Source organism: Setaria viridis, chromosome 4 (assembly GCF_005286985.2).
Source record: "Setaria viridis chromosome 4, Setaria_viridis_v4.0, whole genome shotgun sequence".
NCBI classification, from domain to species: Eukaryota; Viridiplantae; Streptophyta; class Magnoliopsida; order Poales; family Poaceae; genus Setaria; species Setaria viridis.
Window position 1 is genome coordinate 25,165,721 of NC_048266.2, and position 22,253 is coordinate 25,187,973.

A 22,253-nucleotide genomic window follows, 5' to 3' on the forward strand; every position below is an offset into this window, starting at 1 on the left:
ATTAGAAATAACGGGTATTATTGGCCAACGATACTCGAAGACTGCTTTAAATATTACAAAGGGTGTCAAGATTGTCAGAAGTTTGGCAACGTGCAGCGTGAACCAGCCTCGGCTATGAACCCGAATAGACCTCATCGGACAAATTTATCCTCCATCAAGCAAGGGACACAAGTTCATATTAGTAGCCACTGATTATTTTACCAAGTGGGTGGAGGCAGTCCCATTGAAGGCCATTACATCGGCCGCTATGGTCGATTTCATAAGGGATCACATTGTTTATCGTTTCGGTATCCCTCAAACCATCACAACTGATCAAGGGACGATGTTCACTTCAGGAGAATTCGAGGAGTTCACCACCGATATGGGAATTAAGTTGTTGAATTCTTCTCCGTATTATGCTCAAGCTAACGGTCAAGCCGAATCGTCCAATAAGGGGATAATCAAATTGATCAAGAGGAAGATAGAAGAACAGCCTAAGAAGTGGCACCTATGTTTGACTGAGTCTTTATGGGCTTACAAGATGGCCTGCCACGGGGCAATTAAAATATCTCCTTATCAATTGGTGTATGGTCACGAGGCAGTAGTGCCTTGGGAATTAAGGATGGGGTCTAGGCGTACATCGCTTCAGGATCAGTTAACAGCCGATGACTATTCCATCCTCATGAAGGGAGAGCTCGATGATTTGGCAGGTCAGCAATTAAGGGCCCTGATCAGCATTGAAGAAAACAAGAAAAGGGTGGCCAGGTGGTATGATAAGAAGGTCAAGGTCAAACAATTCTCCCAAGGAGATTTGGTATGGAAGTTGGTGCTGCCGATAGGGTCTAAGGATCCCAAGTTCGGAAAATGGTCGCCCACTTGGGAAGGGCCGTATAAAATCGGCCAATGTGCTTCGGGAAATGCGTGTATACTGGAAACTATCGAAGGGGAGGAATTCACGAGAGCCTTGAATGGAAGATATTTGAAAAGATACTATCCTAGTATATGGGTGGATGCGTAACTAACGATAGGGTGCACCAAGATGATGTGACCAACTCCTATTGGCTCCTGTTGGTATAGCCGATGCAGACAACATCGCCTTAAGGACGAAACATCCGACTAATCTGGCCAATTTATTATTCGGTATGAATGACAAAGTACATGGCCGACACGGTACAAGTCGCCCTTAGAACAAAAAGTACCAACACACCTATGGACCACGTTTTTTCTTAATCTCCTTCTCGATCCGACCTAACTCTATCAAGAGGCGGATGCTCTTTTCCTCCAAATCCTCCATGGAGGCTTCAACCTCGACTTGACGAGGAAGTGGGTGGCTCCTGTCAAAAGGAGGTTGGGAGGTCCTCGCTACAGCATCCTCGAGGGCGACTGGGCGAGGGAGTGGGTGACTCCTTTTAGTTAGCGTCCATATGGTCCAGGATCTTTTGAACGTCAGCGGGGATGTGATCTTTGAGTTCTTCATGATGAGCCTTGATCAGATCTTGGTCCGCCTGCGACAACGGTTCATCGGAATGCATGGCTTCGATTGCTCGTTCCAGTTCAGGACTAAGGCGCTTCGGCTGAAAATCAACAAGCAACCGCTCATCATCAGACCGATTGAAATTTTAGGTGGAGGGACGAAAGAAGGTTTCATACCTGATTGACAGAGAAGGAAGAAGAGGAAGAAGACATCTCCGCACCTAGTCTGAGAATGTGGAAATCAAACTACTAGAGGGAAAGTGGATGGGTGATGTGAATGTCTTTGAAAGCGATACGAGGCCTCATACTTATAGAAGGAAAAGAGCAAAGGGCTGGTAAGACGCGTCCCATTGGAGTAAAAGGGGTAATGTAACGACCTTGGTTAATCAGCCGAGTTAATCTTAAGACGAATCCCTAATCTAGTGGAGCACGAGAGCTTAAGGTTCAGTTCTCAGCCCCGACCCCTGAAAAACCCAACCAGACCGCCGGTTCTTCTCCAAGTCCCAAAGGTAGTGTTCCTTCCAATCTTGGAGCCGAAAGAGAACCAGAGACTGACAGGTGGACCCACAACTAGATCCCTGGTTCTCTCGAGACCAACGTGCCCGAGCAGCGTGCGCCCCGTTTCAGAGTTTCCCCACCTCGTGGCTCGATCCCTCCAACGCGCACTGCCTCGCCCAGTCGCTGGCCGCAACAGGATGGATCAACGCGCCCTTCTCTCCAATCGCAGCAGAAGCCCCCTGTAACCCTTTCTGCCTCGCCTTGTCTCGCTCGTACCCTCGCCGGCCGTGCCAAGGTGCCCTGTCGCCGCCGTGGCAGAGTTTCTGCCGCTGCTGCGTCATACTGCCTCGCACCCCGCGCCCATCACCTCACCCGGATCCCCAGCTGCAAGCCCCGATGCCTTTCGGTTTTTTCGCCCCTCCATAGTCGCGCCGCCCACGAGCTCGTTCCACGACGATACCGCCCCCGCCAACCACGATTCCGGCAGGGACAGCTCCTTTTCCGCCTCGCCAGTAATGCACCCCGGCAAGCTGCTGTTTTGCGCTCACTCGCGCCGCCGCTCGCCTTGTCACCTCACCTGCTGCGACCTCGCTTGCAGCGCCTTCCTTCTGGTCACACGCCAGTCGCGTCGCCACCCACAATCCGCCGCGCGACGCGACCAGACCATGCTCGCCTTCGCCAAATCTAAACCCCGGCAAAACCGCGCCTGCGCCGGCCTTGTCTCCAGTGCCCAATGACCGGAGACCCTGTCTCCGAAGCTCTGTTCCGCCGCCTATCGCCGCTCAATCGCCGCCAAGGTAGCGCACTCCATCCTTTTTCTTCCTGCTCTTCGTGCTGCTTGAACTCTCTCTCTTCCATGCAGCTATAAAAAGGAATACCAGAGCCCCACCGGAGTTTCCTTCGCCATCGCTGTTTCGCCCCCTACTCTGCGTGCACTTGAGCACTGTCGCTGAGCTCTTGAGAAGTTCCCCTCTCTGCTCAAACCCACTTCTCCACAACCCACCAGCCGCCTGTTCCTCCGCCCGGTGCTAGAGCTTTCTTGTTGTCCACAAGAAGCGCCGCCGTCGCCGGAGCACCGTTGAACATCGCCACCACCCAAGCCTTAGCGCTTTAGCCTTTCTGCCCAAGCTTGTTCCTTCCTAACCCCAAAACTTCACCAGTAGACCAGAAGGTAAGCTGATGACCCCTTCCCGGTTCGCCCGACCCCTTTTCCGTCTCACCCGACCCTGTCTGTTCGCCGACCCTTATCCACCTCGCCCGAGGGCTCGGCTGTATCTCTTTTCCTTGACACGAGGGTATCTGTGTAAAATATCGGGGACTTCTCTATGTTAAGTCTGAGGACCCCGGCATAGTTATTTCTTAAGCTTAAGGGTCAGATCATAAGTTTATCCCCATCCGACCCTTTTATCCTGTTCTCCCCCACTTTTCTTGTAGCTTTGCTACAAGTGGCTGAGCTAAAGCTTGCAAGTGTTGTTGAAATAACCGTCTAAGTGCTAACTCCTGCATTTGCATTCGTGTAGAGTTACATCTCGCCGACAGCACCTACGAGCTACATCCGGCGCTTGAAGACGGAGCAGTAGCAGAGCCGCCGATCACAGAAGCCGAAGCAGAACCCGTTGAGGACCAGTTCACCTCCACCCCACTTGAAGGCAAGCCTTGGAGTATGAACCCAACTTTCTAAACTTGCACACGCCTTCCTTTTTATGTATGTGCATTTACGTATAGGAGTTGGTTGGAACCATAGATGCATGACTTAGTTCCTTTGATCTGAACACTAGTCTGTTGGGTCGAGTAGTTGCAATGCTTAAATAGGACTCGGTAAAAGTCGAGTGATTTCTTGTCACTCACGAGTTATAGGAGTTGGTTGTTCTTTTTCTGTTTACAACTATAAGGATGATGGACGGGGCAGGGTTTTGGTGAAGTCTTTGGTGGTCGGCTGATCGCCCCGTCTGTTTATTGAATCTGTTAAGGCCCGACAGTGGTGGTGTTCATGATCAAGTGTTTAAAAGTACTAATCTCATACCCACTATGGGATGGGGAAGCCTAGTACCTGATTGAACCTGGACGTGAGCGGTCGATCCACTGTCTCTGGAACGAAGTTCCCCTACGGCTGCTTGTGGTGGCAAGTGTGGTCACAGAACGGCAGAGGCCGGGTCTGTGGAACCTTGCACCAAGGGAAGTGGGCCCGACACGGGTCAGGAAATTGATGGGGAAGGCCGACATAGGAAGCGACCCTCGGTGGTGCGCGGATGTCGTGAGGTTAGGTTCACCATGCATGGTTAAAGGACTCGAATCGATTCGTCTGCCTCTCACAGTTTGAGACTGCTTGATCGCTATGCTACACTAAGTAAAGAAGGAGTCTGATGATGACATGGTCTTGATGTTGAGCTTATATACATAAAGTTGGATCTATGCTTGCTTAGTATAAGTTGCCAATGTAGACTGGTTAATGAACTTAGAATCTGAGCTAAAACTATGAAAATAAGGACCTAACATAGTTGCTTTTGGCAAACAAAACCCCTCAGCCAAAGAGCCTTGCATGTCTAGAAGTGGTGGAATAGTTTTTCCCACCGGTCGGTTAAGTCTTGTTGAGCTTAGAAGCTCAGCCTTGTTTGTGGCATCTCTTTTCAGGTGAAGTTGAAACTTCCGAGTTTGCTGCTGGCACTTGGCCGCCCCAGCTTCCTCCTGGGTGGACGGTCGAGTGGGATCCTTCCTCGGATGGCGGGGAATGGGATCACTGATGTCCTATTGGCCTCACCAGGGACATCCGACCCAACGCTAGCTTCCGCTATGTTTTTGTCTTCAGTTGTTTCTTTCAAACCTTGTAAAACTCTAATTTCAACCAGTGTGTAATGAATGGTTAAACTAATTGTGGACCTGTTGTATTCTCTGGAACCACTCACCTTCGTGTGAGCTATGCTAACTCGGTCCTGTTAAGTGGTTAAATCAGATGAAATCCGACGGATCGTCGAGTTAACTTGATTAAAGCACGAGGATCGCGTGTTAAGCGACTCAACCGTGCTTTAGTTGAGTTAATCCGAGATGTTCCGCCACAGGTAATAAATGAAAGGCTGCCACGAAGGACGTTTCAGGATTGGATCCACACGTCAACGGCCAAAAGACATTAATGTTTTTACAAAGAGTCCAGTACTTTTACAGTTTACCCAAGGAAGGCATTAATAGCCGCAATCGCTCGTTGCCTAACCTGATCGGCCGAGTCTAAAGTCCTCTGGTCGTCATCAGTTGATCCAGGGACTTCTGGAATATGGTGATGGAGCTTGATTGCTTCGTGGGCTAGGCTCTGCCTCTCTTGCTTCAGTTCGACGATAACAGAGGGGAGGTCTCGGAGTCTTTTCTCTTCAACGGCTATGGCTTTGGTCACCTGCTCCATTTCCTTAGCAAGCTCTGCCCTCCACCGTTTGAGATGATCTATGGCACCAACGATATCTGGGCGAGAGCTTTCAAGGAAGTTAATGCATTAATGCACTTCTTGAGCCCGATGCTTATAAGAGTCCTCCTCTTCGCGAGCTTTTGCTAACTTGGCACGATCGGCCATATGGCATAAAGTCTTGAACACCGAAATCCGCATTGACTCGATGTATGCGGCGAGCATCAAGGCTTCTTCTGCCTCTTCGGGAACTCAGCCTCTGACGCTGAAAAGCTGCCGAATCGGCGAGGCATCTTCCACTAATCGGCTGATATCATCTTGGAGGAGGGTCCGTATGCTCTCAAGCTTGGCGCGGACGTCATCGAGGATTAAGCTCAGTGTGACTTGACATGAAGCAACCTCCTCATCATCAGAAAGTGCAACCGCGAAGGAAAAGAGACTGTTGTTGGGAGTATCTTGTTCCTGCAAAAGAATAAGAAATAAAAGTACAGATTAGCCGACGGTAATGGGAAATCGACCGATTTGGGTGACAGGTCTCTTAACTTTTTGAAGCAGATTTCTTCTGCTTGCGCCGGCGGGAGTGTTACCCTCATCTTGGGAGCTGGCACGATTGGCTCATCAGAGGAAGACGATTCGATGATTATCGGTGCCCTGCTTGGACTAGCCTCCTGGAAAGGTACGAGAAGTGGGTTTTTATAAGTATAATACAAGTGATTAAGTATGACGGCATATGATAACTGCCATACCTCTGTGAGTTGCCTGGCCGATGGTTGTTGGAAGGGTACAATCGATGTGTCCAGGGTAATCTGCATCAAAATCAGTTAGCTTTTGGTTAAGTATCAAAAAATTGGACTAAAAGATTCTCTACCTCAGTTGGAGGAATTGCTGGTGTTCCGGTTTCCACCTGGAATGTAGCCGACCGCTGCGGAGATTGTACTGGGGCGATTTGTGCAGCCTGATAGAAAGAAGAAGTTAATATCAACAGATTACTTAGAAGGATGTAAGGTATACAGAGTTACCTGGACAACTTCTACCAGCAATGATGCAGCAGCCGCTCCAGCTTCTGTAGCAGCTTGGGGATCGACTTCCTTGATAATCGGCAGAGTCGGCGCAGCTAGAGATTCAGCCGATGCTGTCGTCGATTGATCGGCCAACTCTATATGAGCGCGCACTCGGCGGCTCATCTTCTTTGAAGAAGTTTTCTTCGACGTCTGTTTCGATCGGCCGGTGGTAATGTCTTCAATGGATGGAGCATGATAACCGATAAGTGGGATGGTGTGTACGGGTAGCGATTCTCTATCGGCCTACCACTCTAGCTGCATGTTGGAGGAAGTCGACTTTCGGACTGCAAAAGGAAAATGAGGATTAGTGGTAAAACTTGTAACATAAAAGAAAGTAATATTGAAATCGGCTGAGAAAGGGGCATGTGCCGCTGTGTTTGGGTCGATGTTGTCAGGATCCAGATCATTGCAGTATGTCGCAGGAGATGCACAAAAGAGATGCTGCTTCCATTCTGCCCACCATAGCTTGAATTGTTGGACAGCAAAAGAAGCCACTATCCAATTGGTCAGGTCGATGGTACTGGAGTCCGGCACCAGACTACACAGCCGATTATAGTCAAGACCCTTGGTGAGCTCGTCCCAGAATTTTGCACGGCCGGCAAAGTAAACGTGAATCGGCAGCTGACCAAGGCTGAATTGCCATGCTGTAACTGATGGGTTGTAAAACTCATAAGTTGGGGTATCCTTCCCCGAAAAGAAGTTCGCCGATAAGATCCCTAGCTTTATCAAGGCGTCCGTAAGATCGTTGTCAAAGGTGTTGGACGTCGAATCATAACAGAAGGGGAGCTCAAAAAGTGGCTCTGTTCTCTGGTACAGGTACCAACTGGTAGTTTCTTTGCTAAAGCCGTTGTAAAAGCATCTAAAATACTCAGCTGTCTGAGTAGCTGTGAACTGGCAACCAGGGAAGGCTGAGGCTACTTCGCCGAAAGAGGTGCATCGGCGCCTTACGGTGGGGTTTTCCTCTGACTCAATGTTGGGGAATGTCTTGGTCTCTATTTGCTGCTAAGAGATTTTGCTCATGTACAAATTGAGCCAGAGGGTGATAAACCACCAGGGGCCACCAGGGTTTCCAATCGGCTCTCCCTTTTGACAGTTTGATGCCGATCTGGTGCAACATGTGGTAGGCCGATCCTAACAGATGTTTCCCGAGAGGGACGGTGGCTCCTCTTGATAGGGCTTCGGCCAGAGCTTGTGTATTGGAAGAAGGGCCGACTGCTCTGCCGTAGAAAAGATGTTTCTCTTGCCACATCATCAAGAAGGCAGCGTATTCTCTCTCTGAGATTGTCCCGGTCTTCATGTTGTTTTTGATATACCCCTTCCACCCGTCAATTCCTTTTGTTTCCAGCCAATGGGTCGGCTTGACTAGATAATTGAAGGGGGTATCAGGGGATGAAATGTCAAGGCCGGTCAACATCAGAACATCAGCCAGAGTTGGGGTCATGGGTCTGTGCCCGAAGAGGAACGCGTTGAGAGCGTCAGACCAGAAGTAGGAGGCTGCTATCACCAAGGGTTCATTTCTCTCCATCTGGGACAAGGATAGATTGATGTACTGGTCGATTTTTCGTTCATCCCATAGAACTCTCTTGGAGTTGGCCATTCTTTGGTACCACTCTTTTCAGCCGGGAGTTTGATTCGGCCAAGATCTAAAAGTGCCCGACCAATGGTCCAAATTCATAAGCGACTGCTTAAACGGAATTCTATGGGTTTCCAAGTTGATCAGATCGGTTGGGTCTGGGTTCCCCATAGGGCCTAAACAGATGAGACCAGGAGCTTCGGAAAGGCGGATGGTGATTTGGTGTCTGACTGGCTAAAAAGATAAAAAGGGAAGAACTAAGAACGGATCTAAAAAGATACGTGGACAGTAAAAATGAAAAAAGTTTCGAAATGCTTACCTCTGGGATGAAGCTCATTGTTGCTGATGGGATCACCGGTGGAACCGCTGTCGCCGATGGAGTTGCCAGCGGAGCTTCTGTTGCTGATGGAACCGCTGCCCTTACTGATGGAGCTGCTGGCGGAGCCTCTGTTGCTGTTGGATTTGCTGATGGCACCGCCATTGAGGGGATGAAGCGGAATGTGGATGAAAGGAAGATCGCCGGAGGATGCAGTTGGAAGCCAAAAAGGCGCTGGGAGAAGATGGAAAGCGATGTGCCGGGAAGGAAGTTATTGAGCTCGTGGAGAAGAAGCGGCAGGGCATGCCAGTATTTAAAGATGGTCCGAGAGAGGGAGTAAAGGCGAGATTTTTACCGTGCCGTCTACACGAATTTTGGGGGAGCAGTTGTCTCAGGCGCCTGGTTCGAAAAGATTGTAATCATCAGGTAGAAGACCGCGAAACAGAAGGAGATTTTTGCCATGTTTGTTTCGGAGGAGAGTTTAAAAAAGAATTTCGAAGTAAAAGTCATGTTTTACTCCGAAACTGGGGGGGGCATGTGTTGACGCCAGATTTTGACACGTATGGGATCGGCGTCAAGGGAGGAAAGGATTGGCCAATGCAGCGGATTAAAAGGTTACGACTGGGAATTGGCCGATTCCCAACTGTAGCACCACTAATCGGCCGATTGGCGCTATAGTGTTTTGGCGGACGGAGTTGGTGGAGATCGGCCGATTGGAAGGCTGGAGCGATTGGGCCAATATGGGCTTAACATGGATCAGACAAAGAATATAGAGAAAGTTTGGCCCGTGGAAGTATAATGACCAACTCCGATACGAGTTGCGTTTGTAAATATTCGTTTTCGTTTAAAATTAGAGATAGATCCTAATCGGTTAGGAAATTAGTTGTAACAGGCTATAAATAGCCATCTTTAGAGATTTGTAAAGACACATCAATCAATACAACAATCTACTTTTTCCTCGTACTTTACTTTCAAGTCGGCGACTTCGCCAATACTTCTTTTTCTTTCACGAGTTTGTACGGGTTGGCAGGGCTGCATCGACACGATCTCCGGCCGATTCTGTAAGTTTCGTTTATCGAGTAATATCTAAGTTTTAACTTCGGGCGTATAGCTGTCATTTCGTTTAGATTTATTCACCAGTTATCGATATTTACTAGAATTGTAGGTTTTATCTATTGTTCTAGTTTTATCACCAGTTATCCAGCTTGAGATTTGAACTGTCGGCTTTATTGTCATTATTTTTGTTTATCATTATACAGCCGATTAGATCTATTTCAAGTGTTGCTTCGCAGCATTGTTTAGTATGCTCCAGTAGTTTTCTTTATAGTCGCTGTGTGATTATCGGCTGTTCTATAGCTGGTCATCTTCATAACAAATCTGCCAATTCGCTGATACGCTTTTCGAGACAGATCAGAATTTTAGCTGATCGAAACTCCTGAAATTTGATACGTTTCTCTCCTTGTCAATCAACAGGTCAGATTGACTGGCATGCTGCGCGAACCGTACCAGGGCGATCACCCGAACAGGAGTTAAGCAGATTCTCCCAGGTCGTGTGTCTGACGCTGAGGGTCAATCGGCTGACTTTTAGCGCCAACAGAACTATATACATCAATTCGATAAAATACAAAAACACTCCATCTACAAAATACAAACACTTAACCATATCAACTATAACAACTATATTAAGAAACAAAAATATGAGACAAATTAATTGAACATATTGTAAAGAAAACGTCATGTACATCATGTCATGTACACTACACAATTGCATACCAACTTACACAATCCCACCATCAAACATACAAATTAAACAATCCATCTGCAAAATACAAACACTTCACCATATAAACTATATTATAAACTAAACATATTGGACATATTAATTGGACATATTGCAAACAAAAAAATACACATGTCATGTACACTACACAATTGGATGAATATATACCTAAATCGAAGTATTCAACAAGTTCTACACATCAATATCGCGGGCAGAGGCTCTATTTCGTTTGAACATTGCATCATCTAACACATAACAACATTGCATGTGGCGCGGCAGAGGCTTCCTGCCGCGCTAGGCGGTTTAGCACGGGCAAAAGGGTCACCCGCCACAAATAATCTTCCGCTGAGGTTATTTTTAAAATTATATTTACAAATAGGTTAAAAATAAAATAAAAATCGCTATATTCCAACCCATAGGTGGGAGAAGCCAACTGCTCGGCCTGGAGACTTCCGGGCCGTCCGTGCTCGCCCAGCCCACCAGCTCTAGCCACCGTCGGAGCGCCGTGTTGCTGCTCTGACCTTCCCGACCTCTCCTGACGGCAACCCTATTATTGCCCCGCAATGCGATATTCCACCCTCCCGTCGCCCCTTTCCCTTTCTTTCCAAGCTCTCGCCGATGGTGAGGATGGAGGAGAGGAGCAAGGCCGACCTTCACACCGTCCCTTTTCCAAGCATGCATGCGACGAGCTCGGGGGCAGCGCAGTGAAGGCGGAGGCGAGGCCGGTGGGGCAGCTCTGCCAAGCAAGGACACGGGTGAGGTGACCAGCGGCAGTGGGAAGGAGAAGATGAGGAGTCGGCGATGATTCAAGCCCTGTTACTACCGATTCATCATCCTCTAGTTCGATTCGAGGTCACCCGCCTCCAATTCATCTTCGCTCGCTTCGATTGAGGTCACTTGCCTTCAATTCATCATCGAACGGGTAGAAAGCGAGGTCCTCGCGGGTGAGGCTGACAGAGGGGCTCATGTAGGGCGGGGGTGCAGTGGCTGGCGTGGGGGCGGGAGTGCGGTAGGCAGCATGGGGTGGGGTGCGGTGGCCGACAAGGGGCGGGGGGAGCCACCACAGCTGATGTGGGCTGAAGGCGGAGGTGGAGCAGGATGGGCGGCGTGTGGGATGGGCGGAGAAGAAGAGGGAATTTTTCATTTGAGCCCCTCGGAAATATTTCCAGTTGTGAATTAGTCCTTGAAGAATTATAGGTATCCAGTTTTAGGTATGTTGTTGGAGAGGAGCATAAAAGTTTTCTGGAAATCTTCTCTCTCCTATACCTGAAACAAATTTTAGGTATCCAAATATACATATGCTGTTGGAGATGCTCTTATGACGTCTGAACTTCTGCTTAGTGCATTTTGGGCTTTGATATTTTTTTAAGCACAGTACAGATGCAAACCTTCACGTACACGCACGTACACTCACCTCTATAAAGACACGCATGCAACCCTACCCCTACAAGCACCTCCGAGAGACTGAGACTGAGTCGACAGATCTTCAAGATTTACGAAGTCACCACTGGTGCCTCGCTATTGACGGGCATGTTGCCTGCCAGTGAAAGAATAGCGCTGGTTAAATCCTGAAATAAATTCAAAAAATGCGAGCATTGAATCGAGGACTTGAATCCTCGTGGACATATTCCACCACAAGGAATCTTACCAGCGGATACACTTAGTTCGGCTTTACTAACTTTGCAGAGGTGGAATTGAGGAATAAGTTTGCCAACTATTACCCTATAGTTGGAAATCTTTTTAGGATAGTAATTTACGTTAACGAATGCTTCGCCAAGAATGAATTGAGAGCGTGGGAGAATGATTCATGTGCTCCAACACCTTAGGGTACTCCCCGTACTCCACGTGAAAAAAATGGTCAAAACATGCATGGAAATTCATGAAAAAAATGGTCAAAACATGCATGGAAAATTAAAAAAAAATGGATGGATACATGATGCAATGATATATGTTCATGCAAAATTTGAGGTGGAACAAAAATTTGCGCAAGGAGAACAAAAAATCAGGTGCGGGTTATGGATCCAGGTGAACAGCAAACTAACCCGATTACATGATGATATTGTTTTTTTTGTTTCTACTTGCACAAATTTTTGTTCAAATCCAAATTTTGCATGAACATGTATCGTTGCACCATATATCCATTCAAATTTTGGTTGATTTTTTCAGACACATTTTAGCCGGATATTTTCATGTGGAGTATGAGAGTACATTTTCATGTGGAGCATGAGAGTACCTCAAGGTGACGGAGCACCTTAAGGCCTCGTTCGGCAGGAGTGGATTTTTTCCACAGCTAGCCTGGATCGAGTGGATCCTGGTCTGTCACTAAATCCTGGTGATCCATCATTCCAGACCAGGATAGAAAACAACAGTTTCAATTTCTTGTTCGGCTGGATAGAGAATGAATCCATGTCATGTAAAGTATACGGAGTACCAAAGCAGAACATACAGAGCGTCAGGCAAACATACGGAATACCAGAAATAGAACAGTAGCAAACAAAGTGAGCTAGGAGTACTGGAGTACCCAGGCACTGTCATACGGCTGCCACAGCGAGCTAGGACCACTGGAGTGCGGTTTTGAAACACAACACCTCTCTCTGAATGGTAGCTGCAAGGACTCAAACCAGAAAGTAGAAGAAATTACATCTCAAATGACTGCAGATCACACCAGGCATGATAAGGACACCACATGCACGAGGCTTGGCCTCAACATCACCTGCATGCCCATAAGCAAAAGGAAATTAAAGCAACAATTTACTGGAAGCATCAAGAAACTAGCAAGCAAGAAGATATGTAAAAGACATGAGATGAAATTTCAGCAAGTTGGGATAATGGATTCATATCATCATGAACTTATGATTGAGAACTAATATGGTACCAACCTGAGATGCAGAGCACTATGCATTTCAACAATAAAGGTAGCGCGCACATTTTCTTTAGGTTCTGAACAAACTGATGGAATATCATCATATATAGTTCCCATTAATAAACATTACTAGGTCTACTGATTTTTGCATCAATAATCATCTGCACAGCACTGCAAAATGCAGAATTGTACTTCAGAACTGTACTATGTGTATTCTGAAATCCATCAGAAACTCAAGATGAGAACAAATGGAGTCTACATCTGCTAGTGTTAAACAACCAGCATTATGCACAGATGAGAATTAGAGATCACAGTACATACAAAAAAAAAAAGCGCAAGAGGAGACTCCAACTACTTCCAGAAGAACTACAAGAACTTCCAAACTTACTGCACGGCGGGCCACTACTACCCCAGTTGCTGCTGCCGAGTGTCTAGGGACCCAAATCTAGTGCAAGAATTCACCACCACCCCTCGTAACCCAAATCCAGCGCAAGAAATTGCAGTAGATTGCTAGAATCTATAAAACCTGAGAAGGGATTGATTGGATTCAGCTGATTTCTTCTAGGGTTAGAAAGGGAGAGGAATTGATTGGATTCAGCGGATTTGTTTGACCAGATATATAGCAAACCAGATCGAAAAAACGCACCTAGCCGGCGTGCTCTACCTCACCGGTAACGGCGGCAACTACACCAAGAACCGGCCGGGAGAGGGGAAGGAAGGGAGGGCGGCGCTTACCGGTGAGAAGACGGCGGAGAGGGTCGCCGTCGGGGTCCGCCGCGCCGCCACGCCGTCACCTCGCGCCGCCGCCTCGTCACCTCGCGCGCCGCCAGCTCTCCCCCGCGCCGCTAGCTCTCCCCGCGTCATGGAGTCGTGGAGGATTCGATCCGGAGGGGAGGGGGTGGGGTTTCAATCTGGGCCAGAAAGGGTTGGGGAAAGTCAAACCGGACCGGTTTCTGTTCCGGACCAGATCGAAACGAACACAACTACCGAAGCAGGCCTGATTTCAAAACGGACCGCTCCAAACCACCCGGAATGAGCCCCGGAACGGCCCGTTCCGTGCGGAGCGTAGTGCTCGCGCAAAGAGACGATTGTTCAGTGACAGAATGCCCAAATAGCGGTCGTGCTTAAAATAAATGAAAATACAAATAAAAAAGTGGTGGGGGGCATTATCCAGGCTGGAGTCTCTCCGCGGCGGCGTTCGAAGCCGCGCTGCAGCGGGGGGCGAGCTCCTTCTACAGCTTTTTTTCCCTACCCCCCTCTCTCCCGGCACCCGCGCCTCCCTCCCCGTCTCCCCGACGCTGCCTCCCTTCGCTGGCCTCCGCTCGGGACCAGCGGCACCTCCGCCGCCTTCCGCCCTGACCGGCTGACCCCCGCCTCGAGCTCCCCAAACAGGGCCTATATCGAGAGGCTGGAGGCAGGCGACCTCCCCGGAGCTGCGGGTCGTGTCGCCTCCTCCACCCCACCCCACCCCCACCCATGTCCTCCGCTTCCTTCCTCTCCCCTCCCGCTCCACGGCTCCCATGCCCTAGGGTTCGTCTCCCACCTCCCTCCCCCGCCGCCGCGAGGCCGTCGCTCGGCTTCGGGGCTCGGAGGGCGGCTCCAGCCAAGGTACGGCGCTCCGACCACTCGATTCTAATTTCTACCTGCGTGCGCGTACTGGGCACTGCTAAACCTTCGTTTCAGCAGTACAGAACTTGCCTCTCTTATGTTGCCTGGACTTGTTGAATTTTGCATTTTGCTGGTTGAATCTGGGTTCCAGCCTTCCATGTTTGTTGTAGTGATCAATGTGTCCTGTTCGTTCTCAGAACTGCAATGTTGCTCATCACCTGATTAACGTTATATACTTATAAGCCTAGCTAATCTGTTTCTCCTTTGGGCATTATTTTTCTTGGAATAATTTGGAGTTTTTCTGTCTCTATTTGCTTTGAAATTTTAGGAATGGAGATTGTGGCACGTCTCATGCTTAAGAAATGATCCGGATGTGCCAACGACATCTGATGATGATCGTGCCTTCAAGTATGTTGCCCAATCAGAGAGCTTCAGTGCTGTAGAGGCGAAAGAGGAAGAGGTGGGAAGTTCAAATGGGGATCAGGAGAAGAATTTCAATGATGGGGGTTGGTTACTGCAAGTGCATAAGGCAAGTCTGATTTCTTTGCTGCATCCTGACTTGTTTAATTTGTAATCTATTAGGTTTGGACATAGAATCTGCAACTTGGATCAGCTTGACATAAAAAAGTATGGCAGCATCCATTAGGATACAACAAAGCTAAAACTACTACATAACTGGATTGTCCACTTATATTGCCTTGATTGAAGATGCAATTTCAGCTAAGAAATTGAAACAATATCAAATAGTCATAATTTGAATAAGAATATTTCGATGGCGTCTGTTTCAGAAATCTTAGCGACGCTTATAGGTCCATCGAAATCCCAGTGCAGTTTATATGTAGTCACTTAAGATTTCCTTATTCAATTTATTCTTCGCAGCTGATGGAATGGATCATTTTTAAATCATTTACTATTTTTTCTGTAACTTAACTTTCTAAGTGTTACTTGTAATGGACAACTGTTCTCATATGGCAATGTGCATACTGTATTAATTCTGTAAGTTTTAATCAGAGCAGATTACAAAATGAGTTGTATGTGTTATTGTGTTTGTATATTAGCACCAAGAGCAGCATTTGACCACCCAACAAAAAAAATTGTTTGCTATTCTAAGTGTTTAACTGATCAAACATCATACTTGTAATGACATAAGAGATGGAATCATTATTGGACTTTGATGAAATTTGTTCGAAAAATATGCAAAACTGCACAGATAGAAATAAATAACTGGCATTACAGATATAACATCATCCTTCAGTTATCTGACAAGGATATTCAAGTCTGAGCACTCTCCAGAAAGCAAAATATGGGCCCAATATAAGCTTACAAGCATCTCTTTAGGGCCACTTGTATGCAATATTTCCTGGATGTTCCATTATAAGGTGTATACAGTATGAAGAGTGACTAGAGGAAATGGCTATAGATAGATCCATTTGTGTTATATGAATGAGAAAATATGGATTAAGGCCCTTCTGCGAAAAGGGGATAACATTCTATGAACCTTTCTTATTTTCGTTAGGTTCAAGACTGATGAGAATAAAGAGAGAATCCCATTCTGCATGTCAATACCGACAACAATGAAATTTATAGTATTCACTAAGGTTGTTCCATTGACTTTATAAATTGTGAGGGTACAAGTCAAGTCCCTCAATCCCCAATATAAAAGCCCATTTTACTTCTTAACTATTGTACCAACCTCTATTTTTCATTAACGTGACATGCATGCGGTCCAGTTCCTGTCAATTGCTTTACTTGGAACCCAAAACTGAAAAGAAAAAAGAATCGATTAGTTTGAAAAGACAACTTTTATCCTATTGTTTTGTATACCAATAGTGCCAACCATTTAAATACATATAAGAAATCAATTTTCTGCAAGCTGTGTTTGATTATATGTTTAACTGAGGTTTTATGGAACACCAAAGGATGATCATCTTAATGTTTAGGACAGAAATACTGCCAGATATAATTTCCCAATATACGATCAATTTTCTGCCTTATGCTACACTTTATCGTCAACCTATTTAGTTGGCATCTTGCATGCTTTCTCACCAGTAAATCTAAATTGTACTTCTTCTTTTATTGCAACACTGTTGTAAATGCCCAACCATTAGATGGAACCATTAGTTCATCCGGCAGCAAATTCTTCATTATCCTATTGTTAATATACTGTTAAAAAGTTACTGCTCCTATTACTATGCATTTTGCTTCTTGGAGCAATAAGTGTCTGATAATATCTGATTTGTTGATCATCATTAAGGCTATTTTTCATTTTATAGTCAATGACTCAATTTGTGTTTCAGGTAAAGGAAAATTTACAAGGCAGAATATTAAGATTTCAGACAAAACGCTGGACGGTACCTTGGACTGGAAAAACCATTGCTCAGGTTAGTTCTTCCATCCATCTTCTGATGTTCGGTGTTTCCCCCTCTGGCTGTTGCACTAATGCTCATTGGCAGCTTCTTATTTTCTGTGATTGAAATTTGAATGACATGTTTTTTCCACTAAGGGCCATGCCCGAATTTCATTACTCCATGAAGCAACGAAATTACAAAGTTTGTCCAGAAGACCGCACAGTTCATATAGAGAACAAACGACTAAGAGACACTAGGCGAACTTGGCACACAGGATCCGCCACCTGTGCCACAAAAGCTACCCCAGCAATGACCAGATACTAACTGGTACCAACAGAAAAAAAAGAAAGGAAACACCGAACGCCAACACAACTACATCTGATTGAAAATGGTAAAAGCTTAGGACGATTTTTCAAGCAGAAGATGCCAGGCTTCAGCTACTGGATCAACACCACCCCCGTGTCTTCAGTTGTGGCCTCCATAGGATGAAAGTGAAGTGCCGCTTCCTTCAGAGCTTCAGCTCCTGTTTCCAGATTCTCCTTGTCTTCTACTTTTTGCAGACCTGCCCAATGTATCAAGAAAGAAGATGCTGAACATATAATCTCTGTAGGAGATCTAGTCATTTTTCCTTCAAAGCAGACTCTATTTCTGGCATTCCATAAATCCCAACAGATGGCTGACAAACCAACCATATGAAAATGTTGGAATCGAGGTAGAATACTCCTCACCCAGACCCAAAATTGATCATAATATGATGGTCTACAATTAGTCCCTAAAACCATGGCAACTAAACTCCATACGTTTTGGCTAGAGCACAATCAAAGAAAAGATGATTTACATTCTCATCTTCAGAACAGAAACAACATCTTTTATCTCCCTGCCACTTTCGCTTCAGAAAATTAACTTTGGTTAAAACAGCATTTTGTTGGACCAGCCACATAAAAATTTTGATTTTCAGAGTTAATTTAGCTTTCCAGAGTCGTTTATGTGGCAATTCTGTCTCACTACTCCACATGTGGTTATACAGGGATTTCACAGAGAAAATACCAGATTTCTCCCAAATCCACTTCGGGGAATCTTTTTCGTTTGACAGTGCACAACTTGTTAGGATATCTCTCAATCTTCTAAGTTGTGTTTGGTTCCATTCATCAAGCCATCTTCTGAAAGTAAATGTCCACCCTCTCGCTGCTACAGTTGCTACCTTTCCATGTTGCTCATTGCAGATTTCAAACAGCTCAGGGAATTTGTCTTTGAGTGGCAACAGGCCACACCAGGAATCCCTCCAAAAATCAGTGCCTTCTCCATCTACTCTCATGGTCCTTCCTCTCATATATAAATCTTTCACCTTCAGCAAACCATTCCACATAGGGGAGTTGGTGCTTTTCCATCTCAATTGGGAGAGGGTGTTTTGTTTCACATATTTCTTTTTAACAATTTTTTGCCAAATACCCTCTCCTTATTCCAGTTTCCACCACCACCGACACAGTAGGTTCATCTTCCTCAGGTCTTGTATACCTAAACCCCCTTTCCTTTTTGGTCTAGCTATTTTTGTCCACTTCACCAAATGATATTTCTTTTTATTGTGACCTCCTTGCCAAAAAAAATCTTTTTCTAGTCACATCTAACCTTTTTATAATTGTTTTTGGAAGCAAGTAAATCGACATACAATAAATTGGAATACTACTAAGACATGCATTTAACAAGGTCAGACTCCCTCCCATGGAAAGGGAACTACCTATCCAGCCACGAAGCCTTTTGATAAGTTTTTCGTCAAGGTGCAACCAATCCATGATATGCAACCTTGATCGAGCCACCGGCACACCAATGTATTTAATAGGGCAACAGCCAATAGCACAATTTAACATTTCAGAGTAAGCTAAAGTTTTCTGCTCATCCTGTGAGATCATGATGACCTCACTCTTCTCAAAGTTTATTTTCAGTCCTGACATTTTTTTCATATAAGTAAAGAAGTAACTTCATATTTTGTTTTTCCACATCATCTTGTAGGCATAGGATTGTGTCATCAGCATATTGAAGTATAGCAACCCCGTTAGTAACATATTCAGGAACCAACCCTTTAATCAAGCCATTTTCTTGTGCTTTACTAATCATTTTAGCCAAACTATCAGCTACAAGGTTAAAGAGAAGGGGAGACAGAGGGTCCCCTTATCTTACCCCCTTACCACTCTTAAAGTAACTTCCAATCATGTCATTTGCTTTGACACTAAGAATCCCGCTTGTGACCACTTCCTTAATCCAATTACACCAGCTTTCACAGAAACCCCTCTGTGCTAAACATTCAAAAAGAAACTCCCAACTTATTTTGTCATAGGCCTTTTCAAAATCTAGTTTTATAACCAACCCGTCCTTCTTAACCTTGGTGTCATGTACGATTTCGTGGAGACTCATTATTCCATGAATGATATTTCTGCCTTTTATAAAGGCTGTTTGGCAGTTATTTATTATCCTGCCCATACAGCTCTCAAATCTCAACATTAAAGTTTTGGTGATTATCTTGAAACTGACATTTAGGAGGCAAATAGGCCTGTATTGCTGTATTTTACTTGCATCTTTCAGTTTTGGAATCAGAGTAATAACACCATAGTTTAGCCTGCCTATATCTTACTTACGATCACTGAACTTCTCAAACAAGTCTAGAAGGTCATTCTATTTAGGAGGCAAATGACATGTTGTAAAGGTATTTTTCATGTTGATTGTCGGCAGACTGTAGAAATTTGAAAAATGCAATGTACTGTAGTATTGAACCCATTTATACTGCTATATGTTTTTGTAGGCTTTAGTAGATTTTATAGCATTTTTCTATTTGTATTTTATACATTACAATTGAGAATTTGCCCACAATGGCTATTTGAGCCTTTTTTTTTTCTCCTATCTTAATGCAATGATACGCAGCTCTCCTGCGTATTCCAGAAGAATTTGCCCACAAAAACTTGGTTGGTGGCTTTGTTATTTGTACAGTACAAATGAGAACTTTATACATTCATCTATGTGTTTAGTTATGGTATATCTTCTCCCTGATACTTTAGGTTGTCCCTTGTACGCGTAATAGAAATGAATGACGGATGGCATCATTTGAGGCCAAGATTCACCTATAGGGATTGCTTGGTTGTTGATTGTCTGACTTAAGAAATTAGTTAAATCAGAAGGTGTTTATTGAACCTAATGATCTCTTAGGATATGAGCAGTTTACACATGAAATGTGCTATTAAGAAAAAATAACTCATTTGTAATTTATGAATGCAGGTCATGATTTTATGGATTGCCACATTTTGGTTTGTGGGTTCCTGGATAGTGCCATTCTTGGCCCATGCTGCTGGCTTTAGCAAGGAAACATTGACACATAGGGGCCAAGCACTGTATAGCCTCTTGACAGACATAACAGAAGGCCTTGCTGGGATTGCAATCCTTCACCAATGCCTTGGTAGATTCCGCCCCCTTCCTCCAGGCTGGTTTGAGTTCAATTTAAAGGGCAGATGGATTTTGGACGTAGTGTTGGGGTGCTTGTTGTTCCCGTTAGTCAATCTGCTCTCTCACATAAACATCAGCCTGGTTCCAATGTCACCAGGTCCAGTCGTCGGGGTGTCGAGTGTAGAACAGTCCATTGTGGCCCGTGACCCAGTGGCAATGGCCCTGTATGCAGTTGTTGTCATCGTGTGTGCACCTATATGGGAAGAGATTGTGTTCCGAGGATTCCTTCTCCCATCTCTAACACGGTACATGCCACTTCCATTGTCGATCCTAGCAAGTGCTGCAGCTTTTGCACTCGCACACTTCAATGCACAGAGGGTGATGCCTTTGATATTTCTTGGGGTAGTGATGGGAGGTGTCTTTGCGAGGTCTCGCAACCTACTGGCATCGATGGTGCTACATAGCTTGTGGAATGGCTTTGTGTTCTTGGATTTGATGAAGTGAGCTATGCCAGTATTGTTGTTTCAGTTCAGACACATCTCCTGTAGAGTCTCGACTGATTATGTTTTTGTATCTGATGGAGAAGATGGAGATATTTTTTTCATGATGAAAAACAAGTCATGTAATGCAATGTATAGGTAGAAGAAATCATGTAGGTTGAAGAGAAGACGAAACAGTTGTACTCTTACTGCAGGAAAGTAGACAACAGAACAAAGGTTTTTCGAGATTTTTATGTAGAATGAGTCATTACCGCAACCTTAGGACTGTACCAAGAAGCATCTGTCACATTCTTGTAATTGTCTCATCGCGTATAGAATTCCCCAATCCATGTTAAACCACACTCACTTCGTTATGTGCTGTCTAAAAGGCAATATCCAATTTTGTGTAGTCCATTGGCACACATTGAACGCACGGTGTGTTGTACACTATTCTGTACAATGGGTATGAACAAACTGTGCATTATTCTGCATGTTACTTTTGTAGATGTGAACGAATTGTGCATCAGAATGTGAATAGACATTGCGGAAGTTGTGTCTTATTTCCTGGCGACAGGATGCGTTCGTCATGAACCTGACTCTGCTTGCCGGCTTCTCTGAATCATGCAACTGAAATTTCCTTGTGCTAGTAGGCATCGACTTTATTTTCTTTATTTTCCTTTTCTTTTTTTTCCAATGGCATCGTCTTTATTTTCGTTAACAGTAATAGAAGATGTTGCTGCTTTAAAGTCGAACTGATTTTGAGTGAGTATTGCGTGTGACAAATTATTTTTGAGCTGAATCACTAGCTTAATGAGAAATCAAATAGAATTGACAACCCATCATTATCTAGAAGTTGACATTACAAATTGATCACGAAAACCTATGTTTTGAATTATACTTGACAACTTTGATCAGCGTACGGTAGGTAACAGGGTGATCCACTTTTCTTGAATGAATGACCAAAATGTCATTATAACGTTACGTCAATTGTTTCTATAACAGTTCCAATAATAATTTTGTAGGGTAAAATGGGAAAGTATGCTTTGAGAAACGTGAAGGGCTAAATAATTTGGAATAAATAAAGTAGTCAAAAGTACAAGTATTTAGAAATTACGGAGCATAACTTTTTATCTTTAAGATAACATACTTTTGCAGATATTGCTGGTCTAAGTTGGAAGAGATTAACCAAAGACAAATATAGATGGACTCATTGTGAGCTGCTCGTTTGTCTAGACGATGGGAGGTTGAGCTGAAACAAAATACTTCTCTTTGCTTTCGAGAACTATTTCGGTTGAACATAAACCTAATTTTCCCACTCCTTTTGATTCATAGATTTTTCTTGGTATTATCTTCGAACAAGAGAAGAAAAAAAAGGTATTGCATACATTTGCAGAGGGCGAGTGCCATAATTGGTACAGACTCATCGAAGATAACGTAAATGGCGGGCACCGTACCCGG

At 45.0% G+C, this 22,253-nt stretch overlaps 1 protein-coding gene and 1 long non-coding RNA gene across 2 annotated transcripts; one reads left to right on the forward strand and one right to left on the reverse strand.

Moving 5' to 3' along the window:
* Nucleotides 1-12,460: 12,460 nt before the first annotated feature.
* LOC117852871 (uncharacterized) lies at nucleotides 12,461-13,997 on the reverse strand. The gene is made up of 2 exons (XR_004639962.2): nucleotides 13,667-13,997; nucleotides 12,461-12,781 (listed from the first exon to the last, which is right to left on the reverse strand). It is a non-coding gene; the product is annotated as an uncharacterized lncRNA (long non-coding RNA).
* Nucleotides 13,998-14,216: 219 nt separating this feature from the next.
* LOC117852869 (uncharacterized) lies at nucleotides 14,217-21,228 on the forward strand. Its single transcript, XM_034735155.2, has 4 exons — nucleotides 14,217-14,539; nucleotides 14,868-15,068; nucleotides 16,837-16,920; nucleotides 20,152-21,228. Exons 1-4 carry the CDS (start codon nucleotides 14,408-14,410, stop codon nucleotides 20,818-20,820), a joined length of 1,086 nt encoding a protein of 361 aa, XP_034591046.1. The 5' UTR covers nucleotides 14,217-14,407; the 3' UTR covers nucleotides 20,821-21,228.
* Nucleotides 21,229-22,253: the final 1,025 nt, after the last annotated feature.